Source organism: Taeniopygia guttata, chromosome 1, assembly GCF_048771995.1.
Source record: "Taeniopygia guttata chromosome 1, bTaeGut7.mat, whole genome shotgun sequence".
In the NCBI taxonomy this organism is placed as follows: domain Eukaryota; kingdom Metazoa; phylum Chordata; class Aves; order Passeriformes; family Estrildidae; genus Taeniopygia; species Taeniopygia guttata.
The window spans coordinates 47,418,280-47,437,140 of record NC_133024.1 but is presented as its reverse complement, the minus strand read 5'-3'; the positions used below and the strand labels follow the sequence as shown (position 1 = coordinate 47,437,140).

General features: G+C 34.6%; 1 protein-coding gene across 18 annotated transcripts in view; it reads right to left on the bottom strand.

Moving 5' to 3' along the window:
- MYCBP2 (MYC binding protein 2) overlaps positions 1-18,861 on the bottom strand; it is a 174,244-nt gene that overhangs the window by 111,661 nt on the left and 43,722 nt on the right. For 17 of the 18 annotated variants that reach the window (XM_030270789.4, XM_030270803.4, XM_030270836.4 and 14 more), the window contains exons 9-18: positions 17,906-17,979; positions 16,632-16,770; positions 15,951-16,027; positions 14,230-14,434; positions 13,167-13,331; positions 12,314-12,472; positions 11,655-11,859; positions 10,819-10,964; positions 10,007-10,108; positions 702-809 (exon numbers count right to left, since the gene is read on the bottom strand). In XM_030270789.4, the coding sequence (XP_030126649.4) occupies positions 702-809; positions 10,007-10,108; positions 10,819-10,964; positions 11,655-11,859; positions 12,314-12,472; positions 13,167-13,331; positions 14,230-14,434; positions 15,951-16,027; positions 16,632-16,770; positions 17,906-17,979 (1,380 nt within the window). The remainder of the gene's footprint in view (positions 1-701; positions 810-10,006; positions 10,109-10,818; positions 10,965-11,654; positions 11,860-12,313; positions 12,473-13,166; positions 13,332-14,229; positions 14,435-15,950; positions 16,028-16,631; positions 16,771-17,905; positions 17,980-18,861) is intronic. The other variant, XM_030270825.4, reaches the window with a different exon arrangement.

The following is an 18,861-nucleotide window of genomic DNA, read 5'->3' as shown; positions in this document are numbered from 1 at the left end:
TGTAAGTCATTTATATCTGAACAAATGACACACTTAGAAACTGAAGATATAATGAATTGGCTTGCCAGACATATAAAAATGTCTGAAATACCAAGACACCTCCATACTGTACTCTATAAAAAACATTTAGCTCAAGAACATTGCAGAGAAAAAGGTGTATTTTGATTTGTATTCTCCCCATTCAAAGTTAGCAAAAAGTAATGTTTACATTATTTCAAATACTTCACTCCTAAAAATGGCTTGTTGAAAGATAATACACCTATGAAAATATTTATGCCAGAATTATCAAGCCTGGAACTGATACATTTAAGTAAACACCCCAAATACACAACACAAAGGACAAAAAACATAAATGCAGTGCAACAGTCTTGAATCACTCTAACATGTAAAGTTTCCTACAGTAAAAATAAAGAACTTCAAGAATGAGACAGCATTAGAAATGAGAGAAGACACACAGAAAGGCAATGCATATTTCACAAAAAAAAAGGGGAAAGATGATGTGGACTAATGAACATTTACACTTCTAAAGAAAGGCCAACATTTAAATGTGTTCTCTTTCTCCTCAGGTAACAAGATACTAACAGGAAGCAAAGGCAGAACTTATTTTGTGCAGTTCTTTGGAAAGACAGATGCAGCATCTGGAAGAAGTGACTGGGAGGCTGGGCTTATTTCCACCCTAGTCAATAAGGAAGATCAAATACCTTTGTGCTTGTCCCGTTTATGCTTTAGCGGTGCTGGAGAGAGTCTGATTCTGGCTAGAGCCTGTTCTCGATGGTTCATAAAAATAGGACCAGGAATTACAAGGGGGCCTGAGGAGAAACATTTTGCACATGCATAGGAAAGCTCACAAAATGGAAACAGTATGTTAAACAAAATTCAAATTAAAAACAATGAAAAAAAAAAAAACAACAAAAAAAAATTATAATCTTGTTTTCTTAAATGCAAAAGACCTTAAAATACAAGGAAGTTGCCATTTCTTGATAAATTATGTGAAAAAACCAATAAATATCCCATAGTGATAGTTTTACCTGAATTTCTATGTATGCAACTGTACTGCAAGCAATGGAAATATAACATACTCACACTAGAGTAAAATTTGATTGCAAATACCCATTATTGCCTTTAAAAGACAAAAAGAATAATTATCATGCCTTAAATCGTACAATATAACATTCAAAATACTGATTTGAAACAAGATCATAATATAAATGCTAAATTTAAAAACGACCACCATAAACTTGTTTGCAATTACTATATTTAAGATGCAGAGTTATAACTTTTAAAGAAAAAGTTCCATGTTTTATGAAGAAAGTTATTCAAATCATATGACTCTTTTCTTACCTACTTAGTAATTTTGAAATCCATTTATTTTGAAAATATTTTTCAATCTATTTAAAGGTCTTCAAGAGAAGATTTGATTTAAAGAAAGCAATGATACATGCATTTAAATTTTTTTTCCAGACAGCTTTTCCTTTTTAAAAATCTAGACTTAGGTAGTGAGGCCCTATGCTTAATTGAGGCTGACTATAAGCAGGTCATGGACAAGGAATTTGTTTCTTAAATCTGTGTTTCTCCTGTTTTATAGGTTAAGCATGTAATCAAGAATGTTTGGACACTTCTTGTCCTTTCAGAAGTCAATTCAGTGGAAATCATGATCAGAAGCAACTAATTCTGCCAAGTCACACTCAGTTCCACAGGTTCCCAAATCCAGCCCCTCCATAAAAGTAAACAAAAACACCCCCTCAAACCAGCATGTTGTGTTATAAACCACTTATGCAATATATAGAATAAAAATATTCCTACTTTTTCTGCAAATTCATTGATACTCTCAATTCCTTAGCTGAACTTTATTAAGAAGACAGTGTAGGTTAACTTTTAATAAATGCCCATTGCCTCAGGTTTTCAGCTGTCAACTTTATACCATCACTTCCTTCACTAATACTAAACAGAATGGATAGACATCTAAGCAGAAATTTTTAGATTTCTTTAGATAGCTTTAGAAACTTCAGATGAAACTTTCTTCATACAGAGAAGCTCCCAAATTTTAGTATTCACTTAGAAAACAAAATTAAAAATGTTTTAAAAATACACTACTGCCTAGCTTAGAGGTTCAAACACATGTTAGATAATATAATGGCCCAAAACTTCCTAAGTGACGTTTCTTTCGGTACACAGCATAGAATTATTATTTTTGGTCTACCGTATTTATTTGGAATCTATTCCAGAGTAGGTCCTCTTTCTAATTTCAGAGCTCCTTCTCCTAATCAAGGATCATAATTTGCTTTTGATTTACCTTAATCTTGCAGATTCTTCCTTCAATTGTCTTGCTGTTTGCTCCCCCTTTTCAGTCTCCTCTGCATTCAAACTTCCATTTAATAGATACATCTTTGGCAAACACTACTTTCTGCCAAACCACATACTATATTTAATATTCTACTTTCCAGAGTTTTGACTTGCACAAAAAATTACACGACATTTTGCTTCTTACCAAGTGAGGCGATATAGTGAGGAGTATCCTGAGGCACACCATGAAAAGGCAAAGGGGGGAAGAGATGAATGACAAAGCAGATTATGAAAGCTAAAAATGTTGAAGGACACATGATAGTGGAAAGGTGAATGAAGAACATGAGAAAATAAGGCAAAAGTAGTGGAACTTACTTACTGGAAAGTTTCTAATGAAATTAAAATCTGAAGAAATAGAGAATGGACAGGACAACACAGCACAAGTGAAAGTCAGATCAGCAAAGTTGCAAAAACAGGTGCAAGGACTGCAAAGAGTGTGGCTTAAAGAGTGCACATCTAAAATATGTATGGTGGCTGAATGATCTCTAGATAACTTAGGCAAACATCCTGAGGTTCCAAAACATGCTTGCATAACAAACAATGCAGGGAACGAGATATAGCCTTGAAGGCAGCCTTTGGCATTGTAATGCTAAGAGCAAAGATAACAAAAGAGAATTCCAGGAGGACAGAAGGAAGTGCAGTAGGGTGAGCAAAAGAACTACAGGAGATTTGTAAGACAGAGGATGTTTAGTAAGCATAAGAGACTGTCAGCACCAGCATGGCACTAGTACTCAGCTGCCAATAGTTTCCAAGCTACTCATCTGAATCACTCTCTTCTGGTCAACATGACAATTCTGTGACAATCTAACCTTCTGACCAGCGCAGGATTTATCTTTGCTTCTGGATATTCCTATACACTCTATATTAACCACTATGTAAAGAACTTGAATCTAAAATAAACTTAAATGCAATAGATTGTCATTTGATAGTAATTTGTACCCAAATCCATACAACACGTCTGTTATCTTCTTTGGCTTTTTGTGCATGCTAACTCTGTAAAATGATCATAATAGGACAGGAAACTACAAAAATTAAATAAAAATCTACATTTTGATTGCATTGTGATGTCTGCCTCCTTGGTCATCTGCTGGCAAGGTGCAAAGTACCTCCCTCTCACTCCAAAATAACACAGGCAACAAAACACTACAACTATTCATGGACACTCTGAATTGCTTTCTGCTTACATCTAAGGTTGCCTGTACAAAGGGAGCGAAGTTTAGGTGCCGAGAATAATCTGGTGGAACAATCTAGTAATGCATTAGATACTGACTTTCATTTGTTAAAAAATGCCTGCAGAGTTTTATTTCAAAAACTGTTTCAGAAGCCTGTAAGATAGATCTGCATGGGGAATAACAATCTATCGCTAGTCTCTACTTTAGAAGATCAAGTGACAGAGATAAGCAAAGAGGAGACACTGGTGGACTACAGAGCTATTTTAAATCAGCTGGTGTATGATAAAAAATGACATTTGCTCTCTCCCTTCACAGACTGTTTTTCCACAGCTGAGCTGAGATGCTGAACAGCCCTAGCTGAAATGTCAAGACTAGCTTTCCTTTCTTGGTCCAGACTTTTCAAAATGGACATTGTTTCAAAGGGAATTCAAAGCATTAAAAAAATCTATTTAACTACAGAAATTACTTCATTTTCTCCAAACAGAATGCGTTTATTAAATAATGCAGTGGATTTCACAAAAATGTATACAATTATTTCATCCTACATGCACTTAATATGCTTTGGTATGCTTGGTCATCTAAGTTTTTAGACACAAATATGAAAGCTTAATATTTGATTTTTATAACACATGCTTTGATTTCTTCTAGTACCTCATCCTAAACAAATGCTATTTGCCAAGCTGTGATCACAAGAGACTGAAATCAGTTATCTCAAATGCTGACTTCTGCACCAGTGCACTGAACACAGCAGGCTACTTGAAAAAATAGTACATGATGACACATACATACAGAAAAGTGGTATAAATTCAGGTTGCAGAGCTAAGTCCTAGGTTGGATCATACCCTCTGTTCTAAAAACCTATTTTTGGCTTCTTGAAAGAAACCAAGCAATTCTTGTGGGGGTGTGTTTTTGTTGCTTTTGTTTTTTAGTAATAAAACAGGAAGATAAAACCCTAATATATGAAATTAGTCATCTCAATAGCTCAAGAGGTTGCAAATTTTGAACAAAAATATTTCAGAAAATGGAATTAGAGACAAATGCGTCACACTTCAGTTCCACTAGAAATGGAAAACATTATAGTGAAATAATGTCCCACTATAAAGCCTTAAAGGAAACAATAAAATTTAATATTCTTATAAGGCAGGGCTAATAATTATGGTATGTGTAAAAAAACCCTGTATTTTTCCAACTATGACTAGCAATTTACTATTAGGGCAAAAACATTCATGGAGAATGTCATGTGCAGGCACTAAGGTTAATTGCAGTTTGCTTCTTTTGTTCAAAAAATTGAAAATAAAGACAGGATACATGTCTCTTTCTGTAGTCTTAAAGCAACATTTAAATTGTAAATCAGGTGTAGAAGAAAAATTAAGGCCTTTTAAAGCGGAAAAAGAGATCCACACTAGCCAACACAAGCATGCAGGGCAACGTGAGCGTAATAAGAGAATGAGATGGAAGTAAGGTTTATGATAATCTTAATTTTGACCCTTTCTTCCTTCTGAATAGTTGACTTCATATGTATTGTTAAATAAATATAAAAGATGCATTTCCACATATATATATATGAAGTAAAAGAAAACAGCAAATATTAACCAGAATTGTGTCACACTGTCTACTACAAATCTGACTTCTGAAACTATAATATAAATATTTTTACTTTAAACATCAGTTTTAATAACAATAATTAGCTCTTTCAGAAAGGAATCACGGACACAAGTGCAACAATATAACTTCATGGAACAATACCTGATGGTCATTAGGGGCAAAAGCCTACAGCATTTTCTTGAAATCATTCTTAAAAAGTCATGTGTGAGTTCAATATTATTTCAAGTGAAAATGTAGAGGGTTTTGAGTGGTTTTGGTTTGTTTAAAGAACATTGAAACAAAAGTACTCCTGAAAGCATTAAAATAAATATTTAACTAAAACCCTAAAAAGAAGCTGTACAATTATTTAATAAGTAATATTGCGCTTAAGATTGCACTTGTACAGATAGTTCCACGTTGTATTTAGGTACATGTTGAGCAATAAACAGGCAAACAGATTCCAAGCTCTGAGTGGCTTGTGCAGATGTTAAACAGATTTATATGATACTTAGCCTACCATGGTAAAACTAATCACTGAAGTAACTGAATCTGTTACACTTCAGGAAAATGAAAAACTTCCCAAATCCAGGCAGCCTCAGATTATATTGTCTTAAAACAGAGCGGCTTGGACTAAAATAATCAATTTTCTGTGGCTTCTTTGTTGTTGCAAGTAGGATAAGACAGATGAAAATTAATTTTCCTCTTCTGTAAGGGCATCAAAAGTTAAATATCACTTAATTACATGTAACCAAATCTGCATCTCAGTTATGATCTAGAGGTTTTTACATCATAGGCTGAGAAAGTGCAGTAGTGAAATACCAGTGAAGCGTGAGACCATTTATTATGGCTGTATTGAGAACCATTTCTGTATTTTTTAGCTTATATAGTTAAATATAGTTTAAAAAGCTATTTTAACATTCTCATCACCTTCTGAAAAAAAACCCCAGAATTATCTTGAAGTAATAAATTGAAATCTTTGACTATTCCAACTTCTACTACTTCAAATACCAATCTGAAAAAGTAAAAAGTCTCACGAACAGCTTTCAAGATTAGCTCACTCAGAAAATGCTAGTCTTAGGTTCATTACATTAATTGCACGTGGCCCATGGATTTCTGTAATCCATTAAGGCAATTTAATGCCCCATGATGAAAAAAATAGCTTCATAGGGCAGGAAAAATAACCATGTTCTGAACATTCTAACACACAAAACTTCCTCACTGCCACAGAAAATAATGAAGTGTAACTATTTGCATATTCATCTCTCATTACTCTCATCAAGCCCCAAACCAGCTTGAAAAACAAAAAACAAAAACCACTTCACTATATGGAAAATCAGCTCCTTCACGCTTTACCAGAAGAACAGAGACAGTGAAGAGCTGAGACAACTCCATCAATAATTATGTTGAGATATTATGATTTAGCATAGAAGTTGTGATGAATACAGCTGGCTCTATTTCTCAGAAGGTCATACACCCAAGTCAAAAATGTGGAATTGATTTTGAGCCCTCTTCACTGCTTGTCAGTCACTTGTGTGCAGAAAAGAGCAAAGAACTATAATAAGTATTATTTTAAATAGTTGATTATACCAAACAAACACTTTTTACCCACTATTAATTTAAAGGATCTATTTTTTTCCCACTAAAGCAGAACTTCTTTCTTGAATACAGCAACATGAATAACCAATTTAAAACATAAAATTATTAGCTGGTTACACTTCCATCACAAACTATAGTTTGTGACTCATTTCAATGTAAAAAACAAAGAAATCTTCAGCATAAGCACTTCAAATTTCTAAAGTTTCTTAGTGTGCTGCTGCTGAACAGCATGTATACCAGTCCCTTACAACAGTGGCAGGCTACTTGGATCATGTGTGAGAAGTGACAATTGCTTGTGACAATAACATTGAACCACGTCATTGATATTGCAGCTATTAACAACTACTTCCACCCAGAACATTCAAATTCAGGGTTAGCATTTTCAGATAAATGCAAATAAAGATAAGCATTCTAATTTTCTTCAATACAAGACACCACAACTGATTTTGTGAATGACTTAAATGACTGTCACACCTGCAGACGTAACTATCACTTTTTGCTCTTAATTCAAGTGGATCCCAATAACATATTTTTGTATCAGAAGTCACTGTAAAATGACTACATCTGGAGCTTTGGTAAAGAAGCACAATTAGGCAACTTAAAAATGAGTATAATCCCAGCACTTATGCTCTTACACCTCTCTCCTAAACTTTAGTCCTATTTCAAGACATTCAGTGGGCAAATGGGTGAGAGGTTTCTTTGTGAGTTTTTGTTTTATTTGTATAACTGTTTAAGGAATGAAATATTCCTGTATTCTAAAAGCTTTCACAGTCCTCTTGTTTACAAGACATTCCAGATTTACTGAAAATATTTGTATTGAATAAAGGTCACTAATTGGAACTAAAGAGTGTGCAGCATCATTCAGTGATGGATTCTATTCTTGACCATCACCATCATAAACTATGCATGCTTTGTTTCTTATAAAAGAACAAAAGACACGCATTAACACACTAAATAACCCAGAAATCAGAATCCTGACAAACTAAACACTGTGTACCTTAAGGAAAGGCCCTAAAGAGCTAGTCCAGCCTTTAACTGACTAAGCAGCGTTTTCAGAAAATTGAAAGGTTGAAAGTTCTCTTTGGATCTCCAAACAGCTATTCCATTAGCATGGATTTGTTCAGCTACATATGCACAAATACTAGAACTCTTGGGAAAACTAAGCAACAAGTAACCAGACAGTCCTTTTAACATTGTTATAACTATATTTTATCAGACTGCAGAACCTTTTGCACAAAAAATCTAGATTAAATGTTCTCATTCTCGCTTATGAAAAAAGTAGCATCGTAAGAGTTGTCAAGAATGGTGCTACTCTTTACAGCAACTCATTAATGAAAAACTGCAGCATTTGGATAGAGAAGCAAAAAATCTCTTTAATCTGATTATGCAAATCAAGATTGATTATCAAATCAAATATTCATACCTGATTATATAAAACAAGATCTCTAAGTATTTGTGAAACACTGTTCCCAGCTCTATCACAAGTCATTCTGAACCAAAATAGGAGACTAATCTCCAACCCTTCCAGACTGACATACCCACTACCTCCCACAGCCACACAGGTAGGGGATTTTAATGCTCTTTACAATGTAACACAAATGTGTGCAACAAGTTGGACAACACTATCTTTTTAGCTACAGTCCCTGTACAGAATCACAGGATCAAGTAGGTTGGAAAAGACCTTTGAGTCCAACCTATGACCAAACACCCCCATGTCAACTACTCCATGGCACTAAGTGCCTCATCCAGTTTTCCCTTTAAACACCTCCAGGGACAGTGACTCCACCACCTCCCTGGACATCCCATTCCAATTCCCAGTCATCCTTTCTGTGAAGAACCTCTTCCAAATGTCCAGCCTAAACACCCCTAGAGCAGCATAAGACTGGTGTCCTGACCTGTCACTGGGAGAAGAGACCAATTCCCACCTGGCTACAACCTCCTTTCTCCCATATGCCAGTAAAACCAACCATAACAGTACATTCCTGCTACTATGCAAGTGATCTTTTTTTTTGCTTTTTGAAACAGATGGCATACAGAAGGGATAAGCTTCTCTGGTTCTACTTCTAACTACAGAAATAGAAGAAAATGTAAATTTTTCTCTGCCACTCTTTCTTTTAACTGAAATTTACCTCCTATCTCTCTCACCACTGATTGGCTGAACAGCAGTACCTTTCAATAATGCCTGCACATTTAATTGGGGTTCAATAAAAAATTGTTAGCTGCACCCAGCATTTGCCAGTAGCATGCAGCAGCTCTGACATGACATAAACAAAGGCATTCACTCTTCACCTCACAGCTAAAATTAGCCACAAAGATGCAAAGAAAAATAAATATTCCATCCTCTTCCATATGCATAGGCAACTACAAGCTTTCTCTTTCTGGCTGCTCCTTATTTGTGGTTTAAACCAGCAATTTCTTAATGCTAGTGAAATAAAGACAATTCACATCACAAGAATCACTGGCACGTCTAGGAAATAATTTGGATTACAAGGCACATTTTGTATTCAAAAAAACCTAGTATCTAATTCATAAGAGAAAAATCAAAGTGGTATTTACTAAAACTATAGTAACTTGAATGACCATATATCCCAGTAAATTATTCCTCTTCTCAACACACAATAATCTTAGCAACCACGTCATCATGCTTTACAAAAATATTACAGTTTACATCAGTCTAAATTTCTCATATTTAATTTGACAAGACACTGAGGTATCTTAGAACATGAAAAGTAGTGAAAAGTTCTTGAGGTAGATTACTCTTTGTGTGGAAAATCAACAATGAGGTAGATAAAACATAAAATTTTCAAACATTGCAGTGGTGTTTTGTTTTTTTAATTCCGTCTGTATCAATATTTTCATGTTATGCAAATACAGAAAAGTTCATTTTATAAAAGACAATTCTGCCTATAATAATACAACAGAAATGGAATAATTTATTATACTAATTAGATAATTCATATAATCGGTACATAGCATGAGACAGGCTTGTAGTCCTTCCTTCATCTAAATATGTTTTAGGATCTACATTTTAAAAAACAATCATTCAACTAGGAAACGGCAAAAAAATAAAAACACATCTGTGAAAGTGATATAAAATGCTCCTTTCATCATTAAAATTCTGATTGTTATGTGTAGACTTCGTTAAACACATAGATTTTCCACCATTTTCTAAAAGCAGGCTACATAACAAACTACCTACTTAGGACCTGATTGAGTTTGTACAGGCTCACTGGAGGAAGATTCTTCATTCTTAGAAAACAGACTCAGAAGTTTCTTAAGCTATTCAATGCCCTTCTCAATAAGTCACTCACCTCTTCCTTCTTCCAATCTATGTCTCCTGATTACACGCTGCCGCTTTTCTTCTTGTCGTAGCTGAAGGTGTTCTTCAATATTAACTCCAGGAACAGGGACAGCTAAATAGATTAAGAAAATAAAATACATAAAATTATCTTTAAAATTGTTGTGGTGGCAATAAAGCCTAAAAGAAGTAAAGTAAATGAAAACTGAAAACCTATTTACTAGCTGCTCTTTATATGGCCTTGACAATAAATAAATAAGATTTAAGTAAATTTGGAGGAGTTCTAAGCTTTATCTCCTAATTTCCTGGTTTTCATGAATCTGACTATTCCAACATCACTAAGTACTTAGGCAGATACATATACGTAGTTACGTGTTGCCATGGTTATCTCCATTCTCCCCTAAAAAGTTTCAGACAGTATTATTAAACCAAGTCTGTGATTGTTTTAAAAGGTTTCACATGAATTAGCCATGTTTTAGTTTAAGAATGCTTAAATCCTGATAAAAACACTATAGAAAAATTTTCAGGATATCAAAAAGGACAAGAACAACTTTGTAGTATCAACATTAGTATTGTAACTGCGTAACAAAGTGGCACAGGTGACTATAGTAAGGGTAAACTTAGAACAGTTCACTTAACAGAATGACCCCAATTTGCTCTATCACCAATAAATAAATCTGACTATTAAGCACCATTTTAACAATATTACACTAAAACTCTCCTGCAACAAAGTGTGTAAACAAAGTGCTGGACAACAATAGGGAAAAAAAGAGGTGCAGTAAAAATGAGAATTGGAAGTCTTTTTGCTAATTTCATATTACTTACCCAGCAAGAGATCTAAAGGTATCATCTCTTTTACAGCGTCAAGGATTCCTCTTTGCCTTGCTTCCTGGCCATCCAGTTCTCTAGCACATGCCTTGCAGCAGCCACACACAGCACAGCCTGACTCACCTGAGCCACAGCCACAGATTCTGTAGCAAACAGAGTTGCTTTATCACTATCTTTTATTTTTATGCATTACTGATGCCTTTGTAATTAAAACAGATTATTATTTTGTTCTATCTGCAGCATGCAAGTTCTCCTGAGATAAACAGGAAGGACAGCTGGTTTAAATCCTGGCTGCTCTTGCATGGTGCCAGGACCATACACTGACTGTCCAATGAATTGACTTCTCAGAATTAATTTTCTTTCTTCAATTTAATGTACACCACATGAAACCATGAACAAGGAAACAATGAGCATGTAAAATGCTGAAGAAATAGTAATCATGAGTTAGTGGTCCTCTGCAGCTCAACTAAGAAGTAACAGATAAAGGCAACCTGAATAGCAAGATAAAAGTCCATCACAGGATGAAGAAAAATTATCCCGACCCAGCAGTTCTGTCAAGAGACAGAAATTATATTGGTGTTCACATCAAACACCTTCTAGTAAAGAACTACAGGCTAAAGCAAAAAAAAAAAAAAAACCAGTTTGCAAAACTGAATCACTTGCAACCACAAGCTATTACCAAAAATTTAAAGCCATTTCTGATTTTAAAAGCACATACTACTATATATTTAGCTATAAAGTTACTTTAGATGGAACTTTAACTCAGTTCACATTCAGGAAGTGCTTTAGCCATCCATGTCACTGTACCACCCACATTCACACATGTTGCTTACCCTCCAGGTACTCTATCAGGACGCCCACTACTAACACAGCTGGCTCCATAGCCTGTGCAATCTCCACACACAGTGCACACCATACACTGCTCCAGCTTCCATTTATGCATGCCTGGAGGACACATCATGGATTTCTCATCTTTTTCATCCAGTTCCTCTTCCAGATCCTCATCCATTGCTGTTGCCATGTTCTCAACTCCAAAACCTAATTAAGATATTGAAAGAATAAATATTTGCTTTCTGAGGCCAACAGAGAGGGTTCTGGTTATCCAGAGAGGTAAGGACAAGTTGGATAGGGCTCTGAGCAACCTGATCTAGTTGAAGATGTCCCTGCTCATTGCCAGGGGGTTGCACTAAATAACCTTTAAAAGATCACTTCCACCTCCAACTATTCTATTCTCCGTTGAAGCTCTGAAGAGCACTCACAGATCAGGTTTAAAAAGAAATGACTAGGAATGCCCGATTTGCCTGCTCAGCTGGCACATGACTTTTTTGAAATCTCTGTGTATGGTCATGCTTGAGTTTTTTAATCATGTTGCATGTATTCAAGCTTTAGTGTTGGAATTACATTTTACAGCAAAATGCTTAATTTTTTTTTCACTTCTGACATTTGCCAGCATGCAAATGAAAAGGAAAAGAAAAAAATGAATGTCCCATACCTTTTCCTCCCTGGCTCATAGAGCCTGTGTCTCGTCCACATTGTCCTTTATTATTTACTCCAAATGTCCAAACTTCTCCATTCTTCATTAACACACAGGTGTGAGCTTTGCCCATGGCTACTTGAGTCACAAAATGGCCTTTCAAATCTGTTACTAAACCTGCAAGACATAAAACACTTGCATGAAAAATTGCACTTTCTAGCCAAGAAGTAAACCCAGTGATGTAACAGAATTGTTAGTAAATACAGACAATTAAAAAATTTACAACAAGAGAAAACAGATATAAAAAACAAGTACTAGAATAAAAAGTGAGATGAGAACCAGGCCTAGGCCACTTGTCCTGCAAAAAATAAAAAGCCAAAAGCAAACCTAAAACTGCTGCAAATCACTTGTTTTGAAAAAGAATTCTAAAGGAGTCATAAAGCCATTAGAATTTATTTCATTAATATTTCACTTTAACTGTGGTGTACAGGATTCCCTGTTACTTTATGAGCAGAGAAGCAGATAAGGCCTAGTTTCCAGCAGCCTTTGTTTGTACCAAAGCACATCTTATTTCTGTGACTTTTTCCTGTGTGGCATTCTTGTGTCAGATAAACACATGTTTTTTTTTTTTCTTGTCCTTAGTGGAAGAATTACTTTGGATATTTATCACCACTGATGCTAAATTATTTTACAGAACTTTCAGAACCTACCTTTTTCACCCTTATGTCATATTTGTCTGAATCAACAGAATGTCAGAAATACATTAGGAAGACAAGAAACACACAAACATTATTTTCATGAGCTAAAAACTTCCAAACTAATTTCAATTACTTCTATTGAAAAATAATTTAAAAGACCAATATTAACTTACTTGTACTATCAGAGTAAATGGCATCTTTTCCAAACATGTAGAGTTCTCCATCTTTGGAAATTACAGAACTGCTTCCATTATTGCACGCTGTAGATATGACGATCTTTCCTTCCATTTTAATAATTTTTTTAGGCTTATATGGTTTTGATTGCCGTCTGCTTTTAGCTTTAAATAAAGAAATAAATTACAAGTAAATCTAAAACTCCCAAACAATCACAGGCATAATCACTAGTTTTCAGACCACAAATGAAAAAAACCCAAACAAATAATTAACTATCTGTACAATCTCTTGGTCTAATTTTAATTGGATTATACTGGTTCCTCTCAAAAAATTCAATGGCAAGCCAAGACATGATTAGATCAGTATCTTTTAGAAATGACTCTTCAGGTATTTCAAACCACTTTAATTATTTTTATTAATCTACCATCTGTTTCCTAAAGTGAAGTATTTAATTCAATATTACAGCAGATCCCAGCTTCAGGGCACTTAAAGTTCTCATCAATTGTCTTACAAAATGTATTTCAACCAACATACATAACTACAGAAATCAAGACTAGGAAATGTGTTAATCTTATATTGATGAGGCATTTGTTAGTCTGAAGATCAAATTAATTTGTCTTCTTTAATGTCTGAAGAATTCTGCTTGATCGAGCACAGAAGATCTGCCTCTACAAGTTCTCATCAATGCACTCCACCAGCCAGCAAAACACCCATTTCCAAAGCTCAATAAAACAATAGTGAAGAGGCAAAAGTTCGTCTCCACAGTTTTGCAAAGTCCCAAGCAGACAGCATGGCCTCTTGACCAAATTTACTACTGTGTTTTCTTGGGACAAGTCTAAAATAATGCCTCCACCACGTAACCCAAACTGTGGTAAAACACAGATCAGATTCGGTAGCTGGGAGAGGTTTTGGCACTGTTTTTCAGGACTTGTGGTCATCATAATCCCCAGCACAAATGGCATGCTTACATATTCCTGGAAAATGCTGAAACTTTTCTTTTCAAATAAAAAACTCTTTAAAAGGCTTTTACGAACCATTGGTCAAGCAAGCAATGATACATACTTGATTCACCATCCTCTCCTTTACTAGCAGAACCTGTGAAGAATATGCTTCCATCCTCAGCAACAAGTAAGGCATGTGAGCCATCATGTCCAACAGAAAACTGAATAATCTTAGGAGATTTTGTGATTGGGAGTTCAACCCATTTGCCAGCTGAAGGACCACCTTGTTTGATTCCAAGGCTCTGATATTTGCCGGTATAATAAATCTAGGAGAAAAAAGTTTATCAGTTTTAGTTATGCCACAGCACTTCAAGCTTACATAATTCTCAGTTGCATTATTTTTAATTCCTTTAATTTCAAAGCACACTGCACTCTTCCTAACTTTGTTTATGCCATTACAGTATCTCTGTCCCAAACCCATCAATTTTGACTTAATGGGGGAAACATTCTGATTAGATTCTTAGATTAGATTGTTTTGAAATGTGCTTTCTACTGAGCCACTGAGTGAGTTTTCATATATAATTGTTTGGCTAGATGAGTTTAACACACAAGAAAGAACCAAAGAAACTACTCAGAGGAAACATTTAAAACACCTCACAAAAATGTCTGGTCCGTGTAAAAACAAGATGGTATTATATCAATAAAATCAATTTAAAATAACAAATTACTACATATTTTAATATGCTTCAACACATTTGTAAAACACGTTTAATAAATCCACAGTAGCCATTGACTGTGTAAATAACAGAGTAAGACATTTCACATGAACAAACACAAAAATACTGATGTGAACTAAAAAGTTTCCTTTAGAATCATGCAACTCAACAGCTCTATAAAATTGATATGTCAACCTATGGGGCACCTGAAGCCATTTTACATTGCATTGCATATTGTATTTCCTACCTTAACAGACAACTTTATAGACCAAACCCAGGAAATTTGTTAATTTTATACTGAACAGGCACTTTTGTTAGTTGAATGATAATCTGTCTCTCTCGATGCTGAAGAGTTCTATTTGATCAAATTCTAGTACATACCATGAGATTTTCTTTAAAAATATTTACTCTAACATTTTCAACAATCTCATTGTTCTGACAACAGCATGGCAAGGCCTTCATTCCAACAAAGCAATACAATTTTGAACATGTAATTAAGAACTATGTTTCTACAAGATAAATAGCATTAGTCTTTCACACTGAAATAGAGCCACAGTTAAGTAATGTAAAGAGTTAGTGACAGTATTAGTTCTAAATTTCCATGATTATACAAATGCTTCAGAAAGTCTCCACTGAGCAGAACAACATATCAAATCATTAAGAATAGGTTTAAAGAAATAAATTGAAAAATTTGCATAGGGGAATCAATAATTTTCTAAAAGATCAGAAAAAAATCAGGATGGGATTTAAATAAATAACTGTGGTCAGACTGTGTAAAGTTATGAGGTGGTGAAATTTGCAAAGGTGCTAACACATCATTTGTATACAGAAGACAGTTTTGTTTCCCAAATTTAAACAAAGCCCTCCATTGCAAGACTGACTTTAGAAATTCCTATGAATTCAAGACATGGATTTCCATGGGGTTCCAACTATCTGTTTATGCTTTTAAATCACTATTTGACTTTTATGTTTTAAAGCAGGCTCTGAAAAATATATTTGATTACAGTTATAGACATACATTCTAACATACTCAAAAGGCAAAAAAAATTATGGAAAATAATTATTAAATTAAAAAACACAAATCTATTGGTGCAGTTTGCTATTTACTACAGAATATTTTCAGTACCTTTCCACTAGCAGTTTTCATCAGTGCAAACTCTCTCCCAGCACCAAGGACGGCTGATTCCTCATCAAACCCTGTACCTGTGCAAGTAAGATTGTGTTAACTGAACAGTTTAACCAGGCAGTTTCACAGACCAGTCACCTATCCACCTCTGCTGGTCCATGGAGCCAAATATGCTTTTTTTTTTTGTTCTGATAGAGCCAAAAGCAAGCTCAACAGAGCAAAAATATCCCAAAGCAAAGGCCAAGTGATACTTTTTCACAATACCTTCCATAGATACTAACAATTCTTCACCTCAAATTCATATGCAAATGTGTTTTTTAATGTAATTCTTTCTCCCTTTAATCCAGTCAGTGTTCCTTGTAACTTGTTAACTTTGAGCCACAGCAAGGAGATTCTATGTTTTATAAAATCCAAGCTTCAAACAATTATATATTTATTATACAACTGAAGGAAAATATTAGAAAACCATAAACAGTACTAGAGACAGAAAGGTGGTTCCAAATGGGTGTATGGATTTGCCTCTGAGTCAAGTAACGACTGAATGGTTTCAAACCCCTCTCCACGTGTTTATTATGGAGTTGTATCTTCCTGCACATAATAGAGCCAAAGGAAAGCGCAGTGTTTAAGCTCTACTGTTTGAATTACCAGCCTTATTATTAACCTTCAAAGAAGAGAACTTACTGATAATGTGCAAATCTTTCTCCAGATCAAACAATGAGATGCCACAGGCATGTAAGCATTTTCTTGCAAGCTTAAGCTGCAGTTCTTGTTGCAATACTGGCTCAGTACTTGTGGCAAATATTCGCACTACAAAGCCATCCTGCAATAAATACAAAAATCCACTTTATACTGTAAAAGAAATTAATTAATTTGCTTTTCAAGTCCTAAGTGCATTGACATAGTACTATTTCAGAGTAAATGTCAGAGGACATATTGATAAAGTAACATTTATTATAACATAACATTTACTACAGAGAAGAAAAGAATAAAGTGGCCATCAGGACAAGCTGAAGTAAGTATCTGAATCCTCAAACATATATTGAGTTCTATGAAAATGCTATAAACACTATAAAAATAGTGAACTGCTACAGAAATGTTACCCTTGTAACTATTTGCACCTATGTTTAAGCTCTGAACTTCTCCTAATTCAGAACCCAAAATTCCGCATGCAGAGTGACTGTGGAAAAGTGTAGCTAGAACAGTTTTCTGTTTAAAAGTGCAAAGTATCTTCACCTTGCCATGTTAAAAAAATACCCAACCATTGATTCTGTTAGGAGGGGAATGGGTTAATCCTGGTTTTTCTACGCTTGATGCTTAGCATCTGTTGACAACCCAATTTCAGCCCATTCCTATTTTACAGATTTCTCACTAACAAAAACCACACCAGAACTAAAAACATAGTAACTGTCTGCTGAAAAAAAAATACAACCACTACAGTTTTGTCCCTAGTAAGAGCACTTTTTTGAGCTTCTACAGCTTTGGCCAACAGGCAATTTTCACACAAAAATAAACTGGAATGTAGTGTATTTCCTATCTCTTCTAATAAAACTGTCTGAAATGCGCCAAGAAGTTCCAAAGCAATTACAGGAACTTAAATCAAGAAAAAAAAATTATCCTTAAGCTCTACAAAGCTTATCCCACAAAGAACCTGCAGAACATGTTAAAAAGAATTCAATGTATAAGATTTTTTTTCTTTAAAGAGCAATGGAGTTTTTCTTAAAACTTGCCTGAAAAATAAAAAGTCAATCACAAATCAAAGTTTTGTGAATAAATACTAAAATACTGCATTTTAATGCGCTAATATGGAAGTTTCTCATTATTTCTAGTTACATAGATCTTTTCCTTAGTTGTGTTAGTGAAGAAAATGCCAAACAAAGCAAAAAGAAAGCTATAAATATTGTAAAATAAAACCCAGTTGAGAGAAAAATAGTTTACCCATCATTTGTAAAACTTACGTCTCTAGATGCTGCTATTTGATTAATATATTCTCCATCTGTGAAAAGGATATTCTGCCCTTCAGTATGACAATCTGTGATAGAAAAATGAAGTGCACTGCATCAGTTTATATTAGCATGCATACAGACACTAATCTCTGCTTTTGTCTAATTCATTCTCACACCAATCAGATCATGAGAGTTCTATTTTGTCTCCAGTGAGATCATACCATTCTGATAATGTGCTATTTTACACTAAGATGTCCTGTCTCACCAAAAGCATGTAATTCTCCTTAGTTCCTGTAAGAGTTATTACAGCACTTTCTACTGTATGAAATGCGAGTGGTTACACCCCAAAATTGAACTGCAATAAAAAAAGCATTCACCTCTCACAGGTAGTCACCTGTGAAGCACATTACAAACTATTACAACACAAATAAAATTCAAATTTTCCAGGACTATTAGATCTTTCTCCTTTCCCAAAGACATTTTTTATATAAGGACTACTATCTTCAAAGAAATGTTTCCTCAGTCCACCATATAAAATCTACAGAAGTAAATGAATCACAGTTCTCATTATTTATCTCATTTTTTCACAATTTATGAATTTCACCAAACTATTAACTGAAAATCCAGGGGGTTTTTGCACTGATGATGGAACTACTGGAAAAGAGAATGATATCATATGGCTTGTGTTTGTCTCATTGATTACACACAGGAAAAAGATCTCTTCGAAAAATACTACAGGACAGCCACTTGACACTCCAAATATTTGCTTCATAATCTGAACAAAGATCCAGTATTAACATTTTATCAAATAAATTTAATGCTAAATGAAGCACAGATAATGTCTCTCTAGCAAGTTCACTGTTTTTTTGCTACCTAGCCAAAGCATTAAAAACAATACAGCTGAAAACACCCCAAAGAAATCCATTGTTTAGTTTTTCCTGATACACTTCCCAGTCCAATATAGTGTC